This window comes from Cucumis sativus, chromosome 4, assembly GCF_000004075.3.
Source record: "Cucumis sativus cultivar 9930 chromosome 4, Cucumber_9930_V3, whole genome shotgun sequence".
Taxonomy (NCBI): Eukaryota; Viridiplantae; Streptophyta; class Magnoliopsida; order Cucurbitales; family Cucurbitaceae; genus Cucumis; species Cucumis sativus.
The window spans coordinates 26,040,948-26,061,434 of record NC_026658.2 but is presented as its reverse complement, the minus strand read 5'-3'; the positions used below and the strand labels follow the sequence as shown (position 1 = coordinate 26,061,434).

The 20,487-nt window shown below is 34.9% G+C and overlaps 4 protein-coding genes across 10 annotated transcripts; 3 read left to right on the top strand and 1 right to left on the bottom strand.

Moving 5' to 3' along the window:
* Nucleotides 1-469: 469 nt before the first annotated feature.
* On the bottom strand, nucleotides 470-2,148 carry LOC101221636 (NADH dehydrogenase [ubiquinone] 1 beta subcomplex subunit 2). Of its 4 annotated transcripts, none has more exons than XR_004216134.1 (5): nucleotides 1,920-2,148; nucleotides 1,516-1,561; nucleotides 1,093-1,149; nucleotides 953-1,030; nucleotides 470-878 (listed from the first exon to the last, which is right to left on the bottom strand). XR_004216134.1 is itself a non-coding variant. In XM_004145485.3 (4 exons), the coding sequence occupies exons 1-3, from the start codon at nucleotides 2,024-2,026 to the stop codon at nucleotides 1,093-1,095; spliced, it is 210 nt and encodes a 69-aa protein (XP_004145533.1). In that variant the 5' UTR covers nucleotides 2,027-2,148; the 3' UTR covers nucleotides 470-878. The 4 variants fall into 4 exon arrangements, 2 of the variants coding, with proteins under 2 accessions (XP_004145533.1, XP_011654263.1); XR_004216133.1 differs by having other exon boundaries at nucleotides 470-867; XM_004145485.3 differs by lacking the exon at nucleotides 953-1,030.
* Nucleotides 2,149-3,877: 1,729 nt separating this feature from the next.
* Nucleotides 3,878-6,901, top strand: LOC101221396 (4-coumarate--CoA ligase-like 5). Its single transcript, XM_004145484.3, has 5 exons — nucleotides 3,878-5,176; nucleotides 5,374-5,519; nucleotides 5,964-6,031; nucleotides 6,194-6,296; nucleotides 6,598-6,901. Exons 1-5 carry the CDS (start codon nucleotides 3,955-3,957, stop codon nucleotides 6,709-6,711), a joined length of 1,653 nt encoding a protein of 550 aa, XP_004145532.1. The 5' UTR covers nucleotides 3,878-3,954; the 3' UTR covers nucleotides 6,712-6,901.
* Nucleotides 6,902-7,435: 534 nt separating this feature from the next.
* On the top strand, nucleotides 7,436-17,065 carry LOC101216180 (ubiquitin-like domain-containing protein CIP73). 3 transcript variants are annotated; one of them, XM_031884248.1, is made up of 19 exons: nucleotides 7,436-7,925; nucleotides 8,563-8,710; nucleotides 9,653-9,770; nucleotides 10,462-10,557; nucleotides 10,645-10,778; nucleotides 10,935-11,012; nucleotides 12,042-12,227; nucleotides 12,334-12,406; nucleotides 12,553-12,674; nucleotides 13,220-13,384; nucleotides 13,519-13,590; nucleotides 14,036-14,156; nucleotides 14,235-14,510; nucleotides 14,578-14,717; nucleotides 14,822-15,025; nucleotides 15,501-16,157; nucleotides 16,346-16,495; nucleotides 16,609-16,622; nucleotides 16,696-17,065. In XM_031884248.1, the coding sequence occupies exons 2-19, from the start codon at nucleotides 8,585-8,587 to the stop codon at nucleotides 16,730-16,732; spliced, it is 2,769 nt and encodes a 922-aa protein (XP_031740108.1). In that variant the 5' UTR covers nucleotides 7,436-7,925; nucleotides 8,563-8,584; the 3' UTR covers nucleotides 16,733-17,065. The 3 variants fall into 3 exon arrangements, with proteins under 3 accessions (XP_031740108.1, XP_011654261.1, XP_011654260.1); XM_011655959.2 differs by having other exon boundaries at nucleotides 7,549-7,925; nucleotides 14,235-14,390; nucleotides 16,609-17,065; XM_011655958.2 differs by having other exon boundaries at nucleotides 7,549-7,925; nucleotides 16,609-17,065.
* Nucleotides 17,066-18,282: 1,217 nt separating this feature from the next.
* Nucleotides 18,283-19,750, top strand: LOC101215937. 2 transcript variants are annotated; one of them, XM_011655957.2, is made up of 5 exons: nucleotides 18,283-18,596; nucleotides 18,673-18,794; nucleotides 18,884-19,048; nucleotides 19,142-19,291; nucleotides 19,408-19,750. In XM_011655957.2, the coding sequence occupies exons 1-5, from the start codon at nucleotides 18,557-18,559 to the stop codon at nucleotides 19,474-19,476; spliced, it is 546 nt and encodes a 181-aa protein (XP_011654259.1). In that variant the 5' UTR covers nucleotides 18,283-18,556; the 3' UTR covers nucleotides 19,477-19,750. The 2 variants fall into 2 exon arrangements, with proteins under 2 accessions (XP_011654259.1, XP_011654258.1); XM_011655956.2 differs by having other exon boundaries at nucleotides 18,284-18,599.
* Nucleotides 19,751-20,487: the final 737 nt, after the last annotated feature.

Here is a 20,487-nt window from a genome sequence, read left to right as displayed (position 1 = left end):
CATGCTCTTGAACTGATCAAGCAGTAAAATCCCAACTCTCTCAATCACCAATGATCTGTTTGCTGAAAAGAACCGATCTTAGTCTCTCAATGGAAAGATACGAAGAAGAAGAGAATGTTTGCTCGCGCTGCGCTAACAGAGACAATTTATACATACAATGTGATCTTATTTCTACAATGAACTTTAGAAACTAATCTCCTTGGCCTAAGGCTTTACCCTCCACCAAGCAAACAGGCACTGAGTTCATTGAATTTGTTGTCTACATACACGGCAAAAATATGAGCTAAGCTAGGAAGCTGGAATGCTCTTTCAAATATATAACAATTCTCTGATTGCAGCAACTAACAATCGGATCTCTTTCTATGCATTCTTCGTATCACTTCAGTTAAGTTTCTAGAGGAATTATGCAAATACAATGCCTGTAACTGTCTCATGGCAAATAAAATCCCATTGTTGTGACACTAGATTCAAGGGTAGCAATTCACTAATACTTCATCACCATTGGTACATGAATTTCAGTTTGAGCAGATCAAATTATCCAAATGGAACAACCTTAGTTTAAAAGAAAGGTATGCGCCATGCAAAAGACATAGTGAAATAAAAGTACAGCCTATATTCAGAAATAGGGAATTGATCTTTGCTTCAACTCAACAACAGCGGTGATTGAACACAAATTAAATATTCAAAACACATCAGAAGAATTCATGATTACAAAATAAAAATGATGAAGTGGTGTTTATATCCATTTGGCTATCACAATATCCTTATTTGAACAGAACTTAGCAAATATGGTACTCTGAACATTCAAATAGAGAACCTGCAACTGAGGCCTTGCCATTTCCCCTTCGCCCACCATTAGCAGGAAGCCTACAAGTAAACTGGAAAGCTTATCAATAGAAATGTACTCCAATCAAAGAAAAAAAGTTCCCATAGCTGATAGCGCTCATATTACCTGATGTCAAGTGGCTAATAGTTCAGTGTTGTAATTATATCAGAAAGCTAGGACACACTTTGTTTTGACTTTTTCTCTCTATAAAAACAGATAATTAATTGGGGAAATTTGGAAAGAGAGGTAAATCATAAAAACAGTACCTAGTGCTCATTTCCATGATCACCATGACCATGACCTTCCCATGGATGTCTCCAGCCCTGATCGTAACAAATATTACAAAAGTAAGATTTTCTGTAATAGAAAATACATACAATGTAAGCTAAAAATGGCAACCAAGTGTTCAGAAAATGGTTAACGTCACTTTTTGTCATATTTAAAATAACTTTGAAACATAAAGTTAAGCTTTAATCACCTAAAATCAATTTAATGTTCAATTTTACACTTCTAATTGAATTTTTCATACTGAATTTGAAAACAACTAAATGATTTTAACCATTTTAAAATCGCTCCAAAAGATGCCCTCTAACATGTATATCCTCAAGAACTTCAGCCAGAAAATCTAGAGATTTTAACCAAAAATAAGTAGAAATGTAATTTACGACTAAGGGAACAGTGATTTTTACCAGTACTACAGGTCCATCTTGTTTCGCCCTGTATAGCACCCAAAACCTGAAAGACAGTCATAAAAAATCTGGTCAATACCCAGATGCCAATTTCTCAATAGTCAATCCTACAGATTCTGAAGCTCTTTTAATTTCCACTCAACATCAAATTGCATACGAGACGATGAACTCAAATATAGCATCTGGCATCAAGATAATATTAAAACTTGTAACTCCACTCGATCGCGATGCGTTTATTTGGAATAATGCGATGAGGACAGATCGGACTAGACGCAGGACTTGTAAAACAGAGAAAGAAAGTAAAGAAATTAACTATGGGGCAATTTGGCTGAAAAGAGAAAATCAAATTTAGTTTCCTTCAATAGAATTTGTCGATCGGAAACTAATGAAGCTAGGGTTTATACCACATAACGGCGCACAGTCCCTTGCCGGTGACGGTGTGCCATCGCTTTGGCGGGTGTATGGTCACGCCCTTGAAAGTAGTTCCAGCTCCATGTCCACCGCCTCCCATAATTGGCTTCTGCACTTTCAACTGATCACCGAATTCCGACTGCAGAAAGGATCGAATGAAGAAGATGGAAGCTCGAGATTGAAATCAAACAGAAAACTAGACTTTGTGTTTAACTATGGGGGGAGTTAATTAAGTGGGCTCCGAAACTAGGCCTTTTCAGTAAACGGGCCTTTCACTCGGCCTATTAAGCCCCCAAGCCCACACAAATTTTGTGAATTTTAAAGTTTCGTAATCAAATATTTAAAGTATATTATGATGCAATGGTTGTCTTTGCTTATAAATAATTTTAATATTATAGTTATCTCGATTAATAATTGGTTCGACGTATTAGACTTTCCTCGTTCATCTATTGGTTGGCTTAACATTGATCCATGACATTGCCTAAATATAACCGAACATATAAATATATTGGTTATCTTCCACTATAACAACTACCTTTTGTGTATGTATTTGATTACCCCCACTTTTGATTGTTTACAACTTATGAGGTTTTTAAAGTGCACTAATTGTTATGCTACAATAGTTGTTGACGGTTTTTTTTTTAATCCATGTAACTTGATATTTTCAACATGTTTGATAGATTGATTGTATCAACAATAATGTTAGATGACTTTAGGAAACCAGTTACTCACGACCACAACATTTGTTGTTCACTTGAGATATTGGCTGTGTTAACTCATAGATATCTCAATATGATGGTAATTTTTTATATACATCCACGTTGTCATATTTTAATATGTAACACGATTTATGTTATTGATGCACTTGTGTTTTTAAAAGGTTGGTTGTCTCAACTTTCTACCTAATCAATTGTTTGCTTGCAAAAATTAGTATAAGTTTAATAGGAAAGACATGAACGACTATATTCTATCTCTCGGTCAATTGACACTCTTGTTTGCAATAAGCGAGGAATACATGTCAATTAAGTGGTATCAATTGAGATCGGTTAGAGATGTACACTTTTCTCGGTCGAACATACTCGAAATCATGTTCGAGAACCCCTAATCTTTTTCTTTTATGATTCCAGTCCCGACCGAACACGATAACGAGATGCACTATACCCATTTCTAAAAACCTTTATTTTTTCACCTCGGTCTGCCACAACCCCAAGATGATCCAATAACGTATCTTTAAACCTTATTGTCTTTGATCAACAAGAACTGAGAGATACTCTCGCTTTAGCACCTGGACTTGCTCTTTGCTTTCCATCTCGTTCGATATTACTAAGGTAATTGAATCATAATTCTTATTTCTATATTTCGCTCTGCCAAACATAACAAAGTCTCCCGAGATCTTAGACAAAACTCTCACCCTCATCTCAACTTCAACCTCAACGTCTCCATCGTTAGTGTTCCTCCTTCCCACCGACCATGACATACTTAAAATCATTATACATCATAATCAAAATATTAATCTTACATGTAGCCAATCAATTATTGGTATGAAAAAAAAAAACTTATTACCAAATTACTACCCACTCTCTAATTAAACTAAAAATCTTATAGTTGTTAATTTATTGTTCATACTCTTTGTGGTAGTCCCGATCCTAAAATGCCAAGAAAAGCCGGAAAACCATTACTCGAGCAGTCCCCCACTCAACCCTCCACTTACAAAAGAAAGCGCCAAAAAGAAAAACCCTCCGTTTACGAATCAAATAATAATCTTTTCACATAATCGAAAAATAGAGAAGAAAAACGTGTTACCGGCCAAAAGAAAGCTATTATTTTTCTTTTTTTTTTTAGAAAGAAAGATATTCAATTTAAAAATCATTCAAACATTTGAAACCCCAAATTTTATATTTTCTATTTTTTGAAACTAAATTATTATTTATTATTATTATTTCAACATAGACCAGTCAACACAGGCTGCTGCACACTTCCTACAAGAGCCCAACCCAACAATCCCCAACCAAAATCTGTGAAAAAACCATGGCGGAGTACGGCGGCGAGAATCTGGAAGTGGATCCAAGAAGCGGTTTCTGTAAGTCTACAAAAATCTTCAACAGCAAACGCCGCCCAATCCCACTTCCCCCTAACCAATCCCTCGATGCCACGACGTTCATCTCTTCCCGTCCTCACAACGGCAAAATCGCCCTCATCGACGCCTCCACCGGCCATCACATAACCTACTCCGATCTCTGGAACGCCGTCCACTCCGTCGCCTCTTCCCTTTCCGACATGGGCATCAGAAAAGGCCACGTCATCCTCCTCCTTTCCCCAAATTCTATCCACTTCCCCATTATTTGCCTCGCCGTCATGTCCATCGGCGCCATCATCACCACCACAAATCCCCTCAATACTCCCCAAGAAATCTCCAAGCAAATATCAGATTCCAAACCGATTTTAGCCTTCACTACTCAAGCATTAATCCCCAAAATCGCCACTTCCAAATTACCAGTCGTCGTAATCGATGGGCAGATTCCGAAATCCCAAGCGAAAATCGTGTCGACATTGAGCGAAATGATGAGGAAAAAACCAAGTGGGAGTCAAATCAAGGAACGCGTGGAGCAAAACGACACAGCGACTCTGCTTTATTCCTCTGGAACGACAGGCGCGAGCAAAGGCGTGGTGTCGTCTCACAAGAATCTAATCGCCATGGTTCAAGTGGTTGTAACCAGGTTCAAATTAAGCGAAGGGGAAGGGACTTTTATCTGTACGGTCCCGATGTTTCATATTTACGGCCTTGTAGCGTTCGCTACGGGGCTGCTTTCCTCAGGATCGACTATCGTCGTATTGTCGAAATTTGAGATTCATGAAATGTTATCAGCGATTGAGAAGTACAAGGCTACGTATTTGCCTCTCGTGCCGCCGATTTTGGTGGCGCTGGTGAACGCCGCCGAGCAAATAAAAGGAAAGTACGATCTGGGGTCGTTACACACGGCACTTTCCGGCGGAGCGCCGCTGGGGAAGGAGGTGATTGAGGGTTTTGTTGAGAAATTTCCGAATGTTGCGATTCTTCAGGGTTATGGATTGACGGAGTCCACCGGAATTGGGGCGTCTACTGATTCTTTGGAGGAGAGTCGTCGGTACGGCACGGCGGGGCTTCTGTCGCCGAGTACTGAAGGGATGATTGTTGACCCGGAAACCGGTGAGGCTCTTCCTGTGAACCGAACCGGAGAGCTTTGGCTTAGAGGCCCCACCGTCATGAAAGGTAAAGAAAATGGTCACTGGCCGACATGATTGGGTCTAATTTGTCATATGCATTTTGTTTGGATATTATTTATTTTTAAGATGAATCTTTGATAACTTTATTTCTTTTTTAACATTTTACACGTGATTTTATTCTTTTGGGCTAACTATGATTCAATTTTAATTCGTATAATTAATGCATTTGGTATGGATGTTTAGGGTATTTTGGTAACGTGGAAGCAACAAGTTCAACCCTTGATTCAGCGGGATGGTTGAGAACCGGTGATCTGTGTTATATTGACGAAGATGGTTTTATTTTTGTGGTTGATAGGCTTAAGGAACTCATCAAATATAAGGGTTATCAGGTAATTTACATTAAATTTCTTTTCTAAAAATTACGGACGTTATCCCCACTATTAGGGCCAAATAGAGTATTAGGGGTAAGCATGACGAACCGAAAAACCAAAACGATCGAATCGAAGTCGGTCAGACAAACGAATGACATATGCGGTCAGAGTTTAGTTTTCATCTTTAAAAAACCGATCGATTGTTGGGAAATGCAGTCATAATCGATTTTGCCACTTATATGCCGACTTGTGATCGGTTCGGTCGAAAAACTGACATCGATTGGTTGATGATCATCTCTATAGAGTATGATTGTATAAGTACTGCAACGTAATCCACGCGGACTCAATTTGTAATATTAAAACGTTGGGTCCCACAATCTTTAGCTAACTCTTCGATTTTTACGTGCATTCAACGTCTTCTCGTGAAAAATCACTATATTCTATCGTCGTATTGTTTTGTAGGTGCCACCAGCAGAATTAGAGGCATTGTTGCTTACTCATCCTAATATCTCTGATGCTGCTGTGATACCGTAAGTTCAACATTTTCATTTTGGTTTTTTTGTGTTTTAATTCAAATGGGAACTAAATAATATTAGTATAATTCATGTTTATAATGTTGATTTTAAAAATCAAATATAAAGTACTTATAAAATTTTCAACTAAATTAATCAATTTCTTTTGTCTAATTTCAGATATCCGGACAAGGATGTTGGACAATTTCCTATGGCTTATGTGGTAAGAAAGGTTGGAAGTGACATTTCGCACAACGACGTTATGCAATTTGTAGCAAAACAGGTCAGCAATATATTTTCAAGTAATTAATTTAAAAAATAAGTACGTCGAGAATTTAAATAAAAATATGTTTTTTGGAAAACATTTTTTATTAATTTAATTCAAACGTATTCTATAAAATAATTTAAATAATTGTAAAACACGTATTGTTCATCTGATAATATGGTTAATATACTTTTAGTTGATGAAATTGTATCTCTATACATCCAAGAATGAAGCAAATTGTGAAAAGAATAAGGCTGTTATGTTTTGGTATGATTATAATTTTATACACTGATATGGGTGCACTCATGTGGTTGTATAGGTGGCACCCTACAAGAGAATTCGACGGGTGGCGTTTGTGGATTCCATTCCCAAGAATCCATCTGGTAAAATACTGAGAAAGGATCTTATAAAGCTCGCAACCTCCAAACTCTAAATTAAATGGTCTTCCTATAATTTGAATCATCATACGTCGATTCAGTTTAGTCCGTGTATACAAAGTAGCGTTGATTGTAACGATGTCGTTTTGATACACAATTATCATTTTTTTCCTTTTTAAATATTTAATGTTGGTATGTATAAAGTTGCATTGACAATAAAACATAATGGAAAACAAATTTCAATTACATTGGTTCAAGATTCGAAAAATGAAAAGTAGCAATTGAGTGTAAAAAAAACGAACATCGTGAATAATTTATCTAATAAAGCATCACCAATTATGAAAGCACACCAACAATTTAAATAGTTCGACGATACAAAACTTGCACAATTGACTTTGAAATAAGATGTTCGATTCTATTGCTCAAAAAGATTAATTTCTTTGTGTCATTTGATAGGGGTAAATAGAAATAGATAAAGTTGATTTGATATTGAAGTGAATAGTATATGATGTGAAAAAAAAAAGTTTAGAATTTTGTTTGATATTCTTTTAAATATATTACATAAAAACCATAAGTTTAAAAATAATTTTGAAACCAAATTTGAAATTTAGTAAAGAATTTGATAATTTAATTAAAAATGATGGATTATAAATATAGTAATTAAATTTAAAATATTAAGGTACATAACATCATTCTCTCTTTAAGCTTTACTAATTTAGATAATAATTGAAAGAAGAGTTATTCTCTCTAAATCTTATTATATTCTCAAATATCCGTTTTTCTTAGATACTTGGTTACAAGTTATTGGGCCGACATGGCAAATCAATGGGCTTGACAGGCCTGACTTAAAGTTTCAAAAAGCGCAAACGGGAAAACAGCTAACGGCGACTCGCGAGCACAGCTTAAACAAAATACCATATTATTTCATAATTCTTCATCATTGCCAAAAAGAAGCCGTCGAGAAAAATATTTATCTAAAACGCACCGTTTTTGGCGCCTCTTCTCTCTGCTCCGGTCCGTCCTTTAGAGATAAAGGCCATTCGCCGTCCGGAAGGTCTAGATCTTTCTGGAAGCCATTTTCATATAACTCCTCCGCTCTTCTGCCCCTCCCCTTCATCGCCTTCGCAAATTTTCGGTCTTGTGATTGGATTTAATCGAACTCCGACTTCAAAGGATTTCGCCGGTGATTTATTCTGACTCTTGACTGCATTCATTTCCATCGGTGCCGGTTATTCTTTCCGTTGCTTGTACTATTTTCTCGTCTGAAGAGGTACGTTCTTTTTGTCGTAGCTTCCGAAAACCCTAGGCGGATTGTATTTTCGTCTCTTGATTTCATTTCCATCGGGATCGTCGGGTTTTCTGTTCGTTGGTTGGATGATTCTTTCCTTCATAATTGGATCTTTACCTTTATTCTACTTTTTATGTTTCCATGTATGATTCTTTTTGTTCTTTGACATCTTTCCTTACTCCTGTTATTCCTCAACCATCATTTTCAACGGAACTTAAATGCATACAGCAACTTCTTCCCCAAGAGCTGTGCTAGTTTGATTTAACTTGACTAGATTTTTGCGGAGATTGAGGGCATTTCATTAGATCTTAATATCTCATTGTTGCCCATTTTCTGTTGGCGCGAACGGAGGTCTCTCACATTATAGCGTCGCTAATATGTAAACAAATTTGAATAGGTTTGCAATGGAACCATTGCCATTTCATCCTTATTTGTAGTACCCGCGTTCAAAGTGCTATCTATTGTATGGGGGGGGCGTTGAGTTGGTGCGGCCTTTCCGCTCCAAACAGCTCCCCCACGACGAATGTATCTGCTTTGACTTGTTAGTTATTGCCATATATCCATTATGGTTTTCATTCTTGGACTGGGGTATTGTTTCTGAATGCGCCTATTTATTTAGACGGTAGCTGAAGTCGATTAGCATGGCGGACCATTCACATGAAGGTTCCAGCACCAGCAGTAATTCCGGCGAGCCTGGAACTTCCATTATTGAGCTGAACATTAAGACTTTAGATTCACATATCTACAGTTTTCACGTGAATAAAGATGTAAGAAGTGAACTTTTTTCTAGAAAGAAAATTACTCTTTTTTTCTTTTGTTTGAAATGTTACTTAAATTACTTGGGGTTTGGTAGGCAATCTAGAGACAGAATTTTGAAAAGAGATTCAAAGAAAATAGAGATTTATTTCATGTTTTAAGATATATGTTTGGTAGCAGATTCATTAATTAAATTCCAATTTAATCAAATTTTCAAAATGTGTTTGAAAGTATATCTATACACTAAATACTATGTTGAAAATAAACTATTACTAATTAGTATATGAACTTATTATATGTTGAAAATTTTATATTATTATTAATAAGTTGAAAATTTTATATTATTATTATTTTGTAGCGTCGTATAATATAATATATAATATATTTGATATTTTGTTTGATGAAAATTAATTGAGCTTCTAACATGAAATGCTATATATGTTATTGCTTTTATCATTTTGAACCTAATGTTTTATTTTAAAATTTTGAATTCAAGATCTGGATACACTGAAAACATGACAAAGTTGTTTTTCAGAATTTGTTTGGTTTGGATCACAAAGTCCGGAAATAGTTTTCGAAGACCAACCAAACTCATTTTTGCTTAACTCAGTCAATCTGAAAACATAGAACATAATTTGAGTTTCCTGCCAAACATACCCTTATTTTTTCTTATAAGAATCTTGAATGTATCAACAAAAGAGAATTATCAATGAAATTGTTATTTATCTATTAGAACAAAAAAAACTTTTTGTAGCCATGATTATATGCATTTTACTTGGGAAAATCATTGCTCTTAAAGAGAGAAAAATGATTAAAAAGAAAAAAAAAACATCAATTTTAGTGTTAAAAAATATACCAGAAGGGGAAACGAGTAGCCCTTCCCCCTTTTTAATATTCAAGTCTGCTGTTCATGCACATTCCTCACGCATTCTCTTTGTTTTTCAATGTATTAGATGCCAGTTCAATTGTTCAAGGAGAAAATTGCAAATGAAATAGGAATCCCAGTGAATCAGCAACGTTTGATATTCAGGGGAAAGGTTTTAAAGGATGAATGTTCTCTTTCTGAATATTGTATCCTTCCATTTTCTGCATTGAATTTATTTCTCTTGAACATTTGTTTTACATTTCGCCTTTTCTTTTCCCACCATGTGTCCTATTTTCTTAGTTGCAAACCTTTTTGCCACATTTTTCGTGTAGGGTGCACTTGCTTCCTAACCTGCATGTTTGATCTCAAATGAATTGGGTAATAATCTGTTATATGATACTTGATTGATTTGCACGTTGATGGTCAAGACCAGCTATTTCAATAATATGGTGAAGTTGATTTCAAAAGCCAATAGCATATGTGTTGACATTGCGCATGGGAATTTCTTCTTAAGCATTATTTAGATTAAAGTATGACATTTTGTAACTATTTGTAATCTTTTTATTTATTTATTGATAGAAAACACAACTTTGATTGGAAAAAAATGAAAAAAATACAAGGGCATACAGAAAACGAGATCCACAGAACCACCAAAGAAATGGGGTTCAACTAGCTAAAATGTTAACAAAGTTGTGATTCTTATATTATTTAGTTAGTTTTAATGACAGGACAGCCTTAACTTTTAGTAAAGTACTGTCTATGCATATGCTAATTGTCTATATTTGCGGCCTTGGAAAATTTGTTGCTTAGTTTTGCTGTTTGATACTTCTTTTTGTGCAATTGAGTGAACTGTTTACGCATTTGGATTTTTGGACTATAGTTTCTTAACGCTTTAAGATTTGGAAAATGGACATACATTGCATTTAGTTGAAAGGCAACCAACTCAGCAGCATGCACCATCTGAAAGTAGCTCCGGTGACAGACCAGGGAATGGTATGCTAGATAGAGTTCTAGGTTTGAGAATTTGTGAACACCGTGAGTTAGTTAATTTTCTTAAGTTTTCTTTTATTTGCTTCTTAGTACCTTCATCGACCGGTAACGAAGCTGGAGTTGGTGCCCCTCGAAATCGTGTTGGACAAATTGCGCATAGTGTGGTTTTAGGAACGTTTAATGTTGGAGATCAAGGTGAAGGAATTGTTCCTGATCTTTCACGGGTACATATCTTAATGTTTTTTTTTTTCCTTTTGGCCTTCTGTTTATTTGTTTGTTATTATTATTTATGTGCTTATAATGGATTCTCATCTTATTAATTTAATCCACTAGACCAGTAGCAAGTGAAACTATTACTTACTTATTATTTTTTTTTTTAGGTTATTGGGGCGGTTCTGAATTCCATTGGACTAAGCGGCCAAAATACAAACATCCCTACTGGCATGCAGTCTTCAGGGGTAAGTGAGGAGTTCTTTAACTTTAAACGATAGCGGTGTACAAACTCAAAAAAAAAAAAAAACGATAAATGATGTATGTTTCCATGAAAAATCAAGAATTGTTGGGAAGTTTGGGATATTTTAGGTCCTGCTTTGCTAGCAATTTTTTTAAAAAAACTGTATTTGATTCATTTTTACAGATATAGTATTTCTACTAAAAAAATCTAACTTTTTTTAAATAATAATAATCATTCATTTAAAATTTTTTAAAATAAAAAATTGTAGCATCTCGTTATTTAAATAAAATTTTCTATGGCTCAACTGTATAAGATCTCATAAATCGTATAACATTTAGTGATAATTACATGAAATTGATACCATCGAACATTTAGTGTAATAACACATTCTAAATTATATAATTTTGTAAAATGATAATTATACCAAATTTATAACATAAAACATGTTTACTATTAATTAATAATAGTTGAGATTAAACTAAATATCTACAAATGCACGTTGAAAAAATCATTGTATACCATGGACTAATAATTTTCTTGATTGAATCAAAGTTCTTAGCAAGGCTTCTTTTGGAATTTTTTTTCTCTTTATCAAATTGATGTTATTGTTATTAAATCCAATTGGAGGAAATGTTTTTATTCCAACTTCCCTCTGCTTTGAGTTGATTTCTCATCACCTCTGTCTTTTTCTTGATATCATGTATGTTTCCTAATCCTAAATAAAACGTATCTCCCCCAGTGAAAATGTACACAAGTGAGCTTGCCTTTTCATTTTTTCCTTTTCTTTTTTAAAATAGTTATGTTATGTGGCTGTGTTGTAGTTCTCTCATATGTCTGTAGTTCTCTCTAATATTTAATTGTTGTTTTTTTAATCATATTCCATCTTAATTGCATGGTTTCAGTAGCTTTAAACATCATTTTTGTTGTTGTTGTCAATATCATATTCCTACGACATTTTAATTGAGACTTCATTTATTATTATTATTTTTTGTATATCATATAAAATCTGGTTGATGTGGTTATGCTCTTACAGCCTAACAATCGTGGAACAGCAAATCAAGGAAATGAAACATTTAGAGCTAATAATGGGGTTGGAGGACAAGCAACAAGTCAGGCTCAAACCGGACAGGCATTTCCCGGCCAACCATCACAAAGTTTTCCTCACATGATTCAAATTCCACTTGCCAGTGCAGCTGTATCAGTTCCTTCCATTCATTCGGTAGTGTGCCTTTTTCTGTACATGATCCAAATTTTGATTTATATTGCTTGAGAGGGTTGGTCTCTTGGTTCTCCTATTGACCATTTGTCTACTCTTCTACTTTTAGCCCATTCCTGATTCTATAACAACACTTTCTGAGTTCATGAACCGTATGGAGTTGGCAATATCTCAGAATGGCGGTAAGCACTAAACCACAATATTATCGATTTGATAGTTTAATTAGATGCTTAATTTCAACAGTTTTCTTCATTCTTTAATTTATATTTCTTAATTTTTCTTTTTTGGACTAATAACAATTTCCTTTTCACATTTTATGATAACATAGGAGATCTAACCAGGGTGGAACTGCCTACAAATCCCCAAGGTTTGCCAACCACTGAATCTTTGAGCATTGTCTTGCGTCATGCTCAACGGCTTCTAAGTGATTATGCCATATCTTCACTATCCGTAAGTACTACACTTATTTCTTTTCTCGAAATTGACCGCTTCTGGAAGCTGGGGATGTAGAATGTACAGTGGACAAAGAATTTACTGTTGTTGGTGTAATTTTAGCCTCTTTTTATTTCTTTATTCTTTTGGTAAGAAACAAACATTTCATTGAAATAAGGGGAAACCCAAGACCTAGAGGTGATTACAAAAAGAGCGTCAATTGGCAACTAAGGCTGATAAGCTAAAGTTCTTAAAAAGGTGCCCGATTTTGCCTATAGGGTTCTTGAGACTTTCCCCTGGGATTAAAATGAATTGCTTGTGAGAACTCCTCAGTCATTTATGACGGTGTCCAAAAGATTTCTTTATCAAGTGTTGTAGTATCTTAATAAATAAGGTACATGGATCTGAATGCATAGAATATGGGATGACTGATGAGTAAATTTGCATTCCCTTTCCAGTACATATCTTACTTTATACATTTCAAAATTCAAAGTACAATCAGCTGAACTATGCTTCTAAACATTGCGAATCTTATTCCTTGTGTGTTTGTGAATAATATTTAGCGCATTGCTGAGCGATTGGAGCAAAATAGCTCTTCCACTGATCCTACAGTGAGGGGTCAAATTCAGGAAGAGTCAGTACAAGTAGGACTTAGGATGCAACAATTTGGCTCCCTTCTTCTGGAACTGGGTCGTACAATCTTGACACTCCGCATGGGGCAGTCACCTGTAAGTTGTTATTTTTCCTGGTTAAATCAACAATTCAAATTTGTGTGGAAATGTTTTCCGCAAAAAAGGAAAAATCCTGGTTCAAACTTTTGATTTGTAATTGTATTAATGTTTTTTTTTTTTTGCTTCTGCAGGTTGAGTCAGTTATTAATGCTGGCCCCGCAGTGTATATCTCTCCTATGGGGCCAAATCCCTTGATGGTTCAGGTTAGCGCTGACTCTTGTTAAAAGTAATTTCTGTTCGTTTGCTGATTTGTTTGGAAAGTTCTTTCTTTCATTGCAAAATATATTTGGGCTGGGGTGTCTGGATGAATGGGTTTTTTCTTTACATATTTTCAACAGAACCATACAAATTATTGTGCTTCTAAATAAATATGTACATTTGATTTACATAATTAGTTTTAATGATGAGAGAAGTTGCTCTTATAATATTTAAATAATTAGTTAAATATTAATAATGATGTGCTAGTAAATATAAAAACTCAAGTGCATAGTAGTCCAAAAATGTTTCCAAGCATGATTCTCTTTCTCTAATGTATTCAAAAATCAAAATCATAGATGCTGTTCGGTTATTCCACTCATTTACAGTATCCGGTTCCATGCTTTTGTGAGTTTTGCTCATTGTAAATCATCGCATCTTCTCCTTTTGCAGCCTTTCCCCCTTCAAACTAATTCTCTCCTGGGTGGTGCTGTACTACCATCAAACCCAGTTTCTGTCGGTGCAGTTGGTATTGGAACTGCCCCTAGGCACATCAACATTCACATACATGCTGGTGAGGATGATGGTGTTTATATGGTGTGTTATTTTCATGCAATGCAATGTGCTTTCTCCTAAGTTCTGCCACCTGCAGTTGGTACCAGGTCAAATAATGGGGAGGGTGCACCTGCAGAGCGTCAGAATGTGGTCAGTGGACCTACAGATTCAAGTGTAGCACAGGCACCTCCTGCAGTCAACATTCAACATCCACTAGGCGTTTCGATTTCTGCGGCTGTACAACCTGGTGAAGGTGTTTCTTTTTCCCAGCCTTTCCCTGATTCCGTTTCATTGTCCTCCATTATTGCTGATGTCAATTCACGAATTAGAGATTTAGTTGGTAATGTTGGAGGTGGTAGCCCTACTGAATCAGGTATACTAGTTGTTTGATCACCAGTGTAATTTACATTTTTCATTTCTATTGAACATCTTGTATTCAGGTCAAGTGCAAACAGCAGTTCAGAATTCTTCTAGTGGTTCTGGACAAGGGAGTGAACAGCACAGTGATACGAAAAGGGACGTTGGTGGAGAGTCGAGTGAGTCATTACATGCGCAGAACCCAGAAAATGGAATTAACAAGGTAGAAATTCGGTACAATATTTTTCCTTCTCACTCTTCCCAGTCCTTTTTTAAGCCAGTCCTTTTATGGGATTAAATGCTAAATCTAGTTTTAACCAACCACAGATTGTAAACCCAGACAATATTTGTCGAGATACAGGGGGTGTAAACCCACCGGATTTACCAACATGCTCTGGTGATGGAGGATCTGAATTTGTTGGAAGAAATGAAGAAAATTTTCAAAGTCAGGCATCTTGTGAGAAGAGCACGGGAACAGGGCCTTCCCAAGCTGTTCCACTCGGACTTGGACTGGGGGGTTTGGAACGTCCGGTAAGATGAAGCTGTTTATTTTTTTTATTTTGATAATCATTCACGTTGGTTGCTATAATAGATCTCTGTTCAGATGGCCTATTGTTGAACTATACATGTTGTGCCTATAGTCAATGTGGAGCAGTTGGACTTCTGCTTCAATTGTTTTAGTTCATAGAACACTATTGGGCTCTATCCTTTTACGGTTGGATCCGGATGGTTTTTTTTCGAGAATATGTAGTGTGGAAACCTTTTGTGGTTGATTGGAATTAGTGACACTCGTCTTAGAAGCATTATAGGGCATCAATTATACTGAGATGAGATTCATATTCACTCCGTGGATAGTTCTTGTGATATTGGAGTTTAATTTGCAATTCTCATTGGGAGGTTTAGGTCCCCAAACTAAAAGAATACACAAATCTCTTTGGTTCGTTTTCATCTTCTTTTGTTCTCTCTTAATTATGTCATTTTTTCCTCTTGGTAATTGGTTGATCAGAGGCGAGGCAGGCAGCAAATTTCGCAGGCTAAAGGGGGTAGCAGCGGAACCAGCCCCAGCCAGGGCTCTACAGGCCAGCAGTTTTTACAATCTCTTGCCTCCAGTGCTTCCATGAATAGGTCAAATGCTCGTGAACCCTCAGGCCTACATTCAACTGTTAACCCGACTGTGGCTGGCAGAGCCTTGCATGGGTCAGGTTCTGACGGCCAAATTGATCTGGGAAGCAGTATGTCCCAAGTTTTGCAAAGTCCTGCTTTGAATGGTCTATTGACAGGGCTTTCTGAGCAAGCTGGCGTTGGTTCTCCTGATGTTTTGAGGAACATGTTGCAACAGCTCACGCAAAGCCCTCAGATGAGAAACACGGTCAATCAAATTGCTCAGCAGGTTGACCCTCAAGATATTGAGCACATGTTTGCTGGGTCAGGTAGAGGCCAAGGTGGTGGTGTTGGTGGTATCGATTTGTCCAGGATGTTCCAACAGATGATGCCCATCGTCTCTCAAGTGCTTGGAGGAGGGCCAATGCAACCGTCTTCCTCTAGCATGAACAGAGAGCCAAGGCAACCACTTTCGTCAAACCTTGAAAGAGAGCCAACGCCTCACGTTCATAGCGAGAGGTCTGGTTGTGGGTTGGAAACATCTAACGATCCAAATTTTCAGGTTTGTTTAATATGTTCAATTTAATTTAATTCAATTGTAATCCTAGTCCTGTCTGATTATTCGAAGTTTCTAAGTACCTCGAAGAGTTGGTTTTAACTCATGCCCTTATGGATATCGTTTGGAATGATGAATCTCTCTTTTCTGTTCTTATTCATTATGAACTCTACTAATGATTTCATGTTTTCTAGATCGACTCCCAAGATCTTGCTCGAAGGATCACATCTACCAATTCACCAAGGGACGTCTTTCGTGCTGTAGTTGAGAGTTCAGCTCGGCTTTCTGGCAGTAGTAGCGAAGATATCGCAAATGAGTTGTGCAGCGACGAGAGACTTGCTAAGGTGAATAAATATATTATTATTATAGGATGCATAATATAAGTTAAGATATTTTGTAGATTTGAGTTCTTGTGTTCTGATAGGATGCTCGGTGTGAATATATGGTTGGTTTGTAGGAATATGTAGAGATGTTATCCAGTGATGTAAACCGACGGTTACAAGGGAATTCAGATCAGGAAAAGTAAAATGCATACGTGGGGAAGCGGAAGAGGGTATATTATTATTTTATATATAATATAGATTTCATGGGTGGGAACAGTGGCTTTGCTTGGCGCTCTGGTAATATGGTGAATTGATTATTTATATCCTTTCTTTTCCCATCTGGCTTTGTCTTCATACACAAGATTGTTGATGCTCCAAAGTAACTTTATGTTACCATCTCCTTTAAATCTCATGTTTTGCTTTTCCTTTAATTGTAGATTCTCTAGGTTGTAAAATACCTTCCCTTTTTCTTTTTCCTTTTCTGGTTCATGAGAGGATGGACATATTTTCGAATCCTCTTGAGATTATTGTTATGAAATTCAATATTATTTATTAATGGTTGTGTATTTTGATTTTCACAATTTATAGATATTCTTTATGCTTTGCAATCAATTTCTTGCCAGATATCAATCTTCTTGATCTTAAATCCTGCCACTTCCAATTGACTTCTCTTGCCCTTGCCAGTCAATCAAGAACGTCAATTGTCAATTTCTACTATCCTGCTATCACTATCGTGCTCTGAATTCGAGACTTTAAGCATATTCATCAAAGTTCAAAGATTAATACAAACGTACACATTTTTTATGTTAATGACAATTCAAGCCTAATTTTGAATAGAGAGATTTGAGACTATTTATAAAATATAATAAAATCTATCCTACTAATAATAGTTGACTATTGTTTCTTTTATATTTTGTAAATAATTTTTTTTTTGGTTATCCATAAGAATTAAAACTATTTTCTCAATAAAATGTGATAAAGATGTTACATACAGCAATGAAAGTTGGGTGAAACAAAAATTACTCAACGATTAACAACAATGGAGGATTATGTAAATGCATCATAACTTGTTATTACATCTAAACAACCGATTAGCAGACCAATAAACTGATTATCTGACAATTTATTAATTGGCCAATATTTACTAAATCACTCTAAACTAACATCTATACAAATTTGATACCAAAATACAAATTTCAAGTGTCAGAATAACAGTTCATTCAAAACACTAGAGTTTCTTTTCTTCCAAGGGAAATTAACTTAGAAAAACAAATCTGTTTCTTTTTAATTGATCGAAAAAAGCATCTATTTAGAAATAAAAACATATCAACTTAACATTAAAAAAAAAAAAAAATGGTCGAGATTCAAGGGCACTACTCTCGTTTTGGCACAATTTGTTTCCATTAGCATATATTCTTTTAATAGTAGTGGATCTCACACTATCTTTAAAATAACAGAACCAAGAACACTATTGAGAATAAAAATTTGGATGAAAAGTCTATTTTTCTTTTGAAAACCAACCAGAAAATGATTGATTTTCTCATGAACGTGCAATTTTTTAAAAAGAAAATAAAAGGCAAAATTTTAAAATAAAAAATAAAAAATGCTGATTTGGTGCTGTTTCAATAAATAAATAAAGAGTTTATTTATTTCTATTTTTTGTGGTAATAAAATTAAGAAAAAAGAAAAACTAATTTTATAGTTTTGATAGTCAGAATGAGATGCTTTTTATTCGGAGAATTCATTGACCAGAAAGGGAAGAAAATCGATGAAACACTTAATTTTGTGAGATACAAAAAATTGTAAGCCTTTCCTTTTTTTTTTCTTCACTCTTCAATTTTTGTTGCCTTCTTGCCCTGTAAATTCATCACCCAAACAGAAAATTTAGAACAATACAACAAACTACATTCATATTCTAATTCTTCTTTTCTCTTTGATTTTAATCTCATGGGTGAATTGATCCATTTCTTGATTCGTTTCATTTCTTGGTTCTTTTGATTTTTATTGACCATTTCTTTTTCCTTCTCTTCTCCTCTCTTCATTATCAACTATTGATTCTTTGACTACACAATTTCTGAGTTCATGAACCGATTCGAGCGCGCAATATCAATTTCTCAAAATGGTGGTAATGTTTGTTTGTTTGTTGATTTGATTGATTCGATTGAGTTTTTGTTATAGTAATTAATTTTAATTTGTAGGAGGTGCACCGAGGTTTGAACTGCCCACCAATCCTCAAGAACTGCAAAGCCCTGAATCTTTGAGTATTGTTTTGCGAAATGCACAAAAACTCCTAAGTGATTATGCAATTTTTTCATTGCCTGTAAGTATCAATCAATCAATCAATCAATCATATAATATATTTCCTTCCTTTCCTTTTCTACTTCTTCAACAATATTAAATTAAACGTAGCGTATTGCTGAGCGATTCGAGCAAGATGGGTCTTCAAGTGATCCAAACGTGAGGGGTCAAATTCAAGAAGAGTTAGTTCAAGTAGGCCTTAGAATGCAACAATTTGGAGCCCTTCTTTTGGATCTTGGGAGTTCAATCTTGACTCTCCGCATGGAACAATCAACTGTATGTTTAATTTTAATATATAGTTAAGATCACTATGGATATGGGTAATAATTAATGAAACGTAAGTGGTGTTAATTGTTATTGTTTAATTAGGTTGATTTGCAAGATCTAGCTGAAAGAGTTGTATCAACCAATTGTCCAATGGATGTGTTTCGAGCTGTGGTAGAGAGTTCAGCTCGTATTTCTGGGAGTAGTGCTCATGATATTGCTAATCACTTGTGCACCCATGACTCACTTGCTGAGGTACTATCTATCTATATAATTACTTTCTGATGTGAATTTTTGTAGTTTGTTAATTCTGTTCTTAGTTCTTATGTACGTCATTGTTGGTTGGTTTTGTTTGTGAACTAAATTTGTAGGAATATTTAGAGATATTAGCAACTGATATAAGCCGACGTTTAGAAAGCAATTCAGAACAGGAAGATTAATGCATTTTTCTGGAGATTTGTGGATTGGGAACTTCTTCTTCAACAACAATGCCTTTGTTTTAGCTCTCCCTCTCTCTCTCTCTCTCAACTTCTGTTCTTGGTTTAATGCTCCTTTTTATTCTTTTATTTTTATAAACATATATATATGATTATCCTCTAAACTATGTGAGTATGTTATGTTTTAATCTATTTATTACATTCTAATTGTAGATTCTTGAGGCTGTAAAATACATTTCGAGCCCATCTTTAATTCTTCATTTTTTTAATATTTCAATTCCATTCATATCGTTTAATTTGTCTATCGAACAATTAATTCTTTATAAAATACTAAAATGTTAAATCTCGAACAAGTTGTCAAACTATATATAATATTATTAGTCTATTTAAGAATGCAGGTTAGTTTTATTTTAGTTCATTAAAACAATTAATGAAGTATTCTTTTTTATTGTTTTTCTTCAAAAGTAAAAATTATTTGGAGAGAAAGTTAAGATAGAAATTTAAGAGGCAATGATGTGATTATTAGCTTATACATATCTATATCTCTAACTGTTGTTAATAATACATACATATATCTACGATTTAGATCATATGTCATGATCTAACTTCTATTAGGAATAGCAATGTGAGCTTGAATTAATAATATTGGTATGACCACCTTGATTCATACAGGTTATCAATAGTTTAATTCTTCACCACCTGTAATTGTTGTACTTGATTTTCTTATTTGAAATGCAACAAATTGTCTATTTTCTTTTAGATTTTTAATTTCGTTAACAATCATTTTTAAACTTTCAATTTTAAATCCAAATTTAATGACATAGTAAAAAAATTAAGCTTAGTTCTCCATACCTACAAGTTCAATGCCTATTTATTGAATCAATTAGTTCTATTTTTGTAATATATAAAAATTTATGAAAATGAATGGAAATATTTGACCATACTTGAATTCATTTGTTAATTGGAGCAACATCAATAGCTTTTACAAAAGCAAATTATCATCTATTAACATAA

What these genes read in the sequence shown, in the direction of transcription:
- LOC101221396 (XM_004145484.3), top strand. Translation starts at nt 3,955, where the DNA reads ATGGCGGAGTACGGCGGCGAGAATCTGGAAGTGGATCCAAGAAGCGGT. An exon ending in AGGCCCCACCGTCATGAAAG is followed by an intron (nt 5,177 to 5,373) that starts GTAAAGAAAATG and finishes ATGGATGTTTAG; the next exon opens with GGTATTTTGGTAACGTGGAA. An exon ending in TCTGATGCTGCTGTGATACC is followed by an intron (nt 6,032 to 6,193) that starts GTAAGTTCAACA and finishes GTCTAATTTCAG; the next exon opens with ATATCCGGACAAGGATGTTG.
- LOC101216180 (XM_011655958.2), top strand. Translation starts at nt 8,585, where the DNA reads ATGGCGGACCATTCACATGAAGGTTCCAGCACCAGCAGTAATTCCGGC. An exon ending in GTTTTCACGTGAATAAAGAT is followed by an intron (nt 8,711 to 9,652) that starts GTAAGAAGTGAA and finishes TCAATGTATTAG; the next exon opens with ATGCCAGTTCAATTGTTCAA. An exon ending in GCGACGAGAGACTTGCTAAG is followed by an intron (nt 16,496 to 16,608) that starts GTGAATAAATAT and finishes GTTGGTTTGTAG; the next exon opens with GAATATGTAGAGATGTTATC.
- LOC101215937 (XM_011655956.2), top strand. Translation starts at nt 18,557, where the DNA reads ATGAACCGATTCGAGCGCGCAATATCAATTTCTCAAAATGGTG. An exon ending in TCCGCATGGAACAATCAACT is followed by an intron (nt 19,049 to 19,141) that starts GTATGTTTAATT and finishes TTGTTTAATTAG; the next exon opens with GTTGATTTGCAAGATCTAGC. An exon ending in CCCATGACTCACTTGCTGAG is followed by an intron (nt 19,292 to 19,407) that starts GTACTATCTATC and finishes CTAAATTTGTAG; the next exon opens with GAATATTTAGAGATATTAGC.
- LOC101221636 (XM_004145485.3), bottom strand. Translation starts at nt 2,026, where the DNA reads ATGGGAGGCGGTGGACATGGAGCTGGAACTACTTTCAAGGGCGTGACC. An exon ending in GGACTGTGCGCCGTTATGTG is followed by an intron (nt 1,562 to 1,919) that starts GTATAAACCCTA and finishes ACTGTCTTTCAG; the next exon opens with GTTTTGGGTGCTATACAGGG. An exon ending in AAGATGGACCTGTAGTACTG is followed by an intron (nt 1,150 to 1,515) that starts GTAAAAATCACT and finishes TGTTACGATCAG; the next exon opens with GGCTGGAGACATCCATGGGA.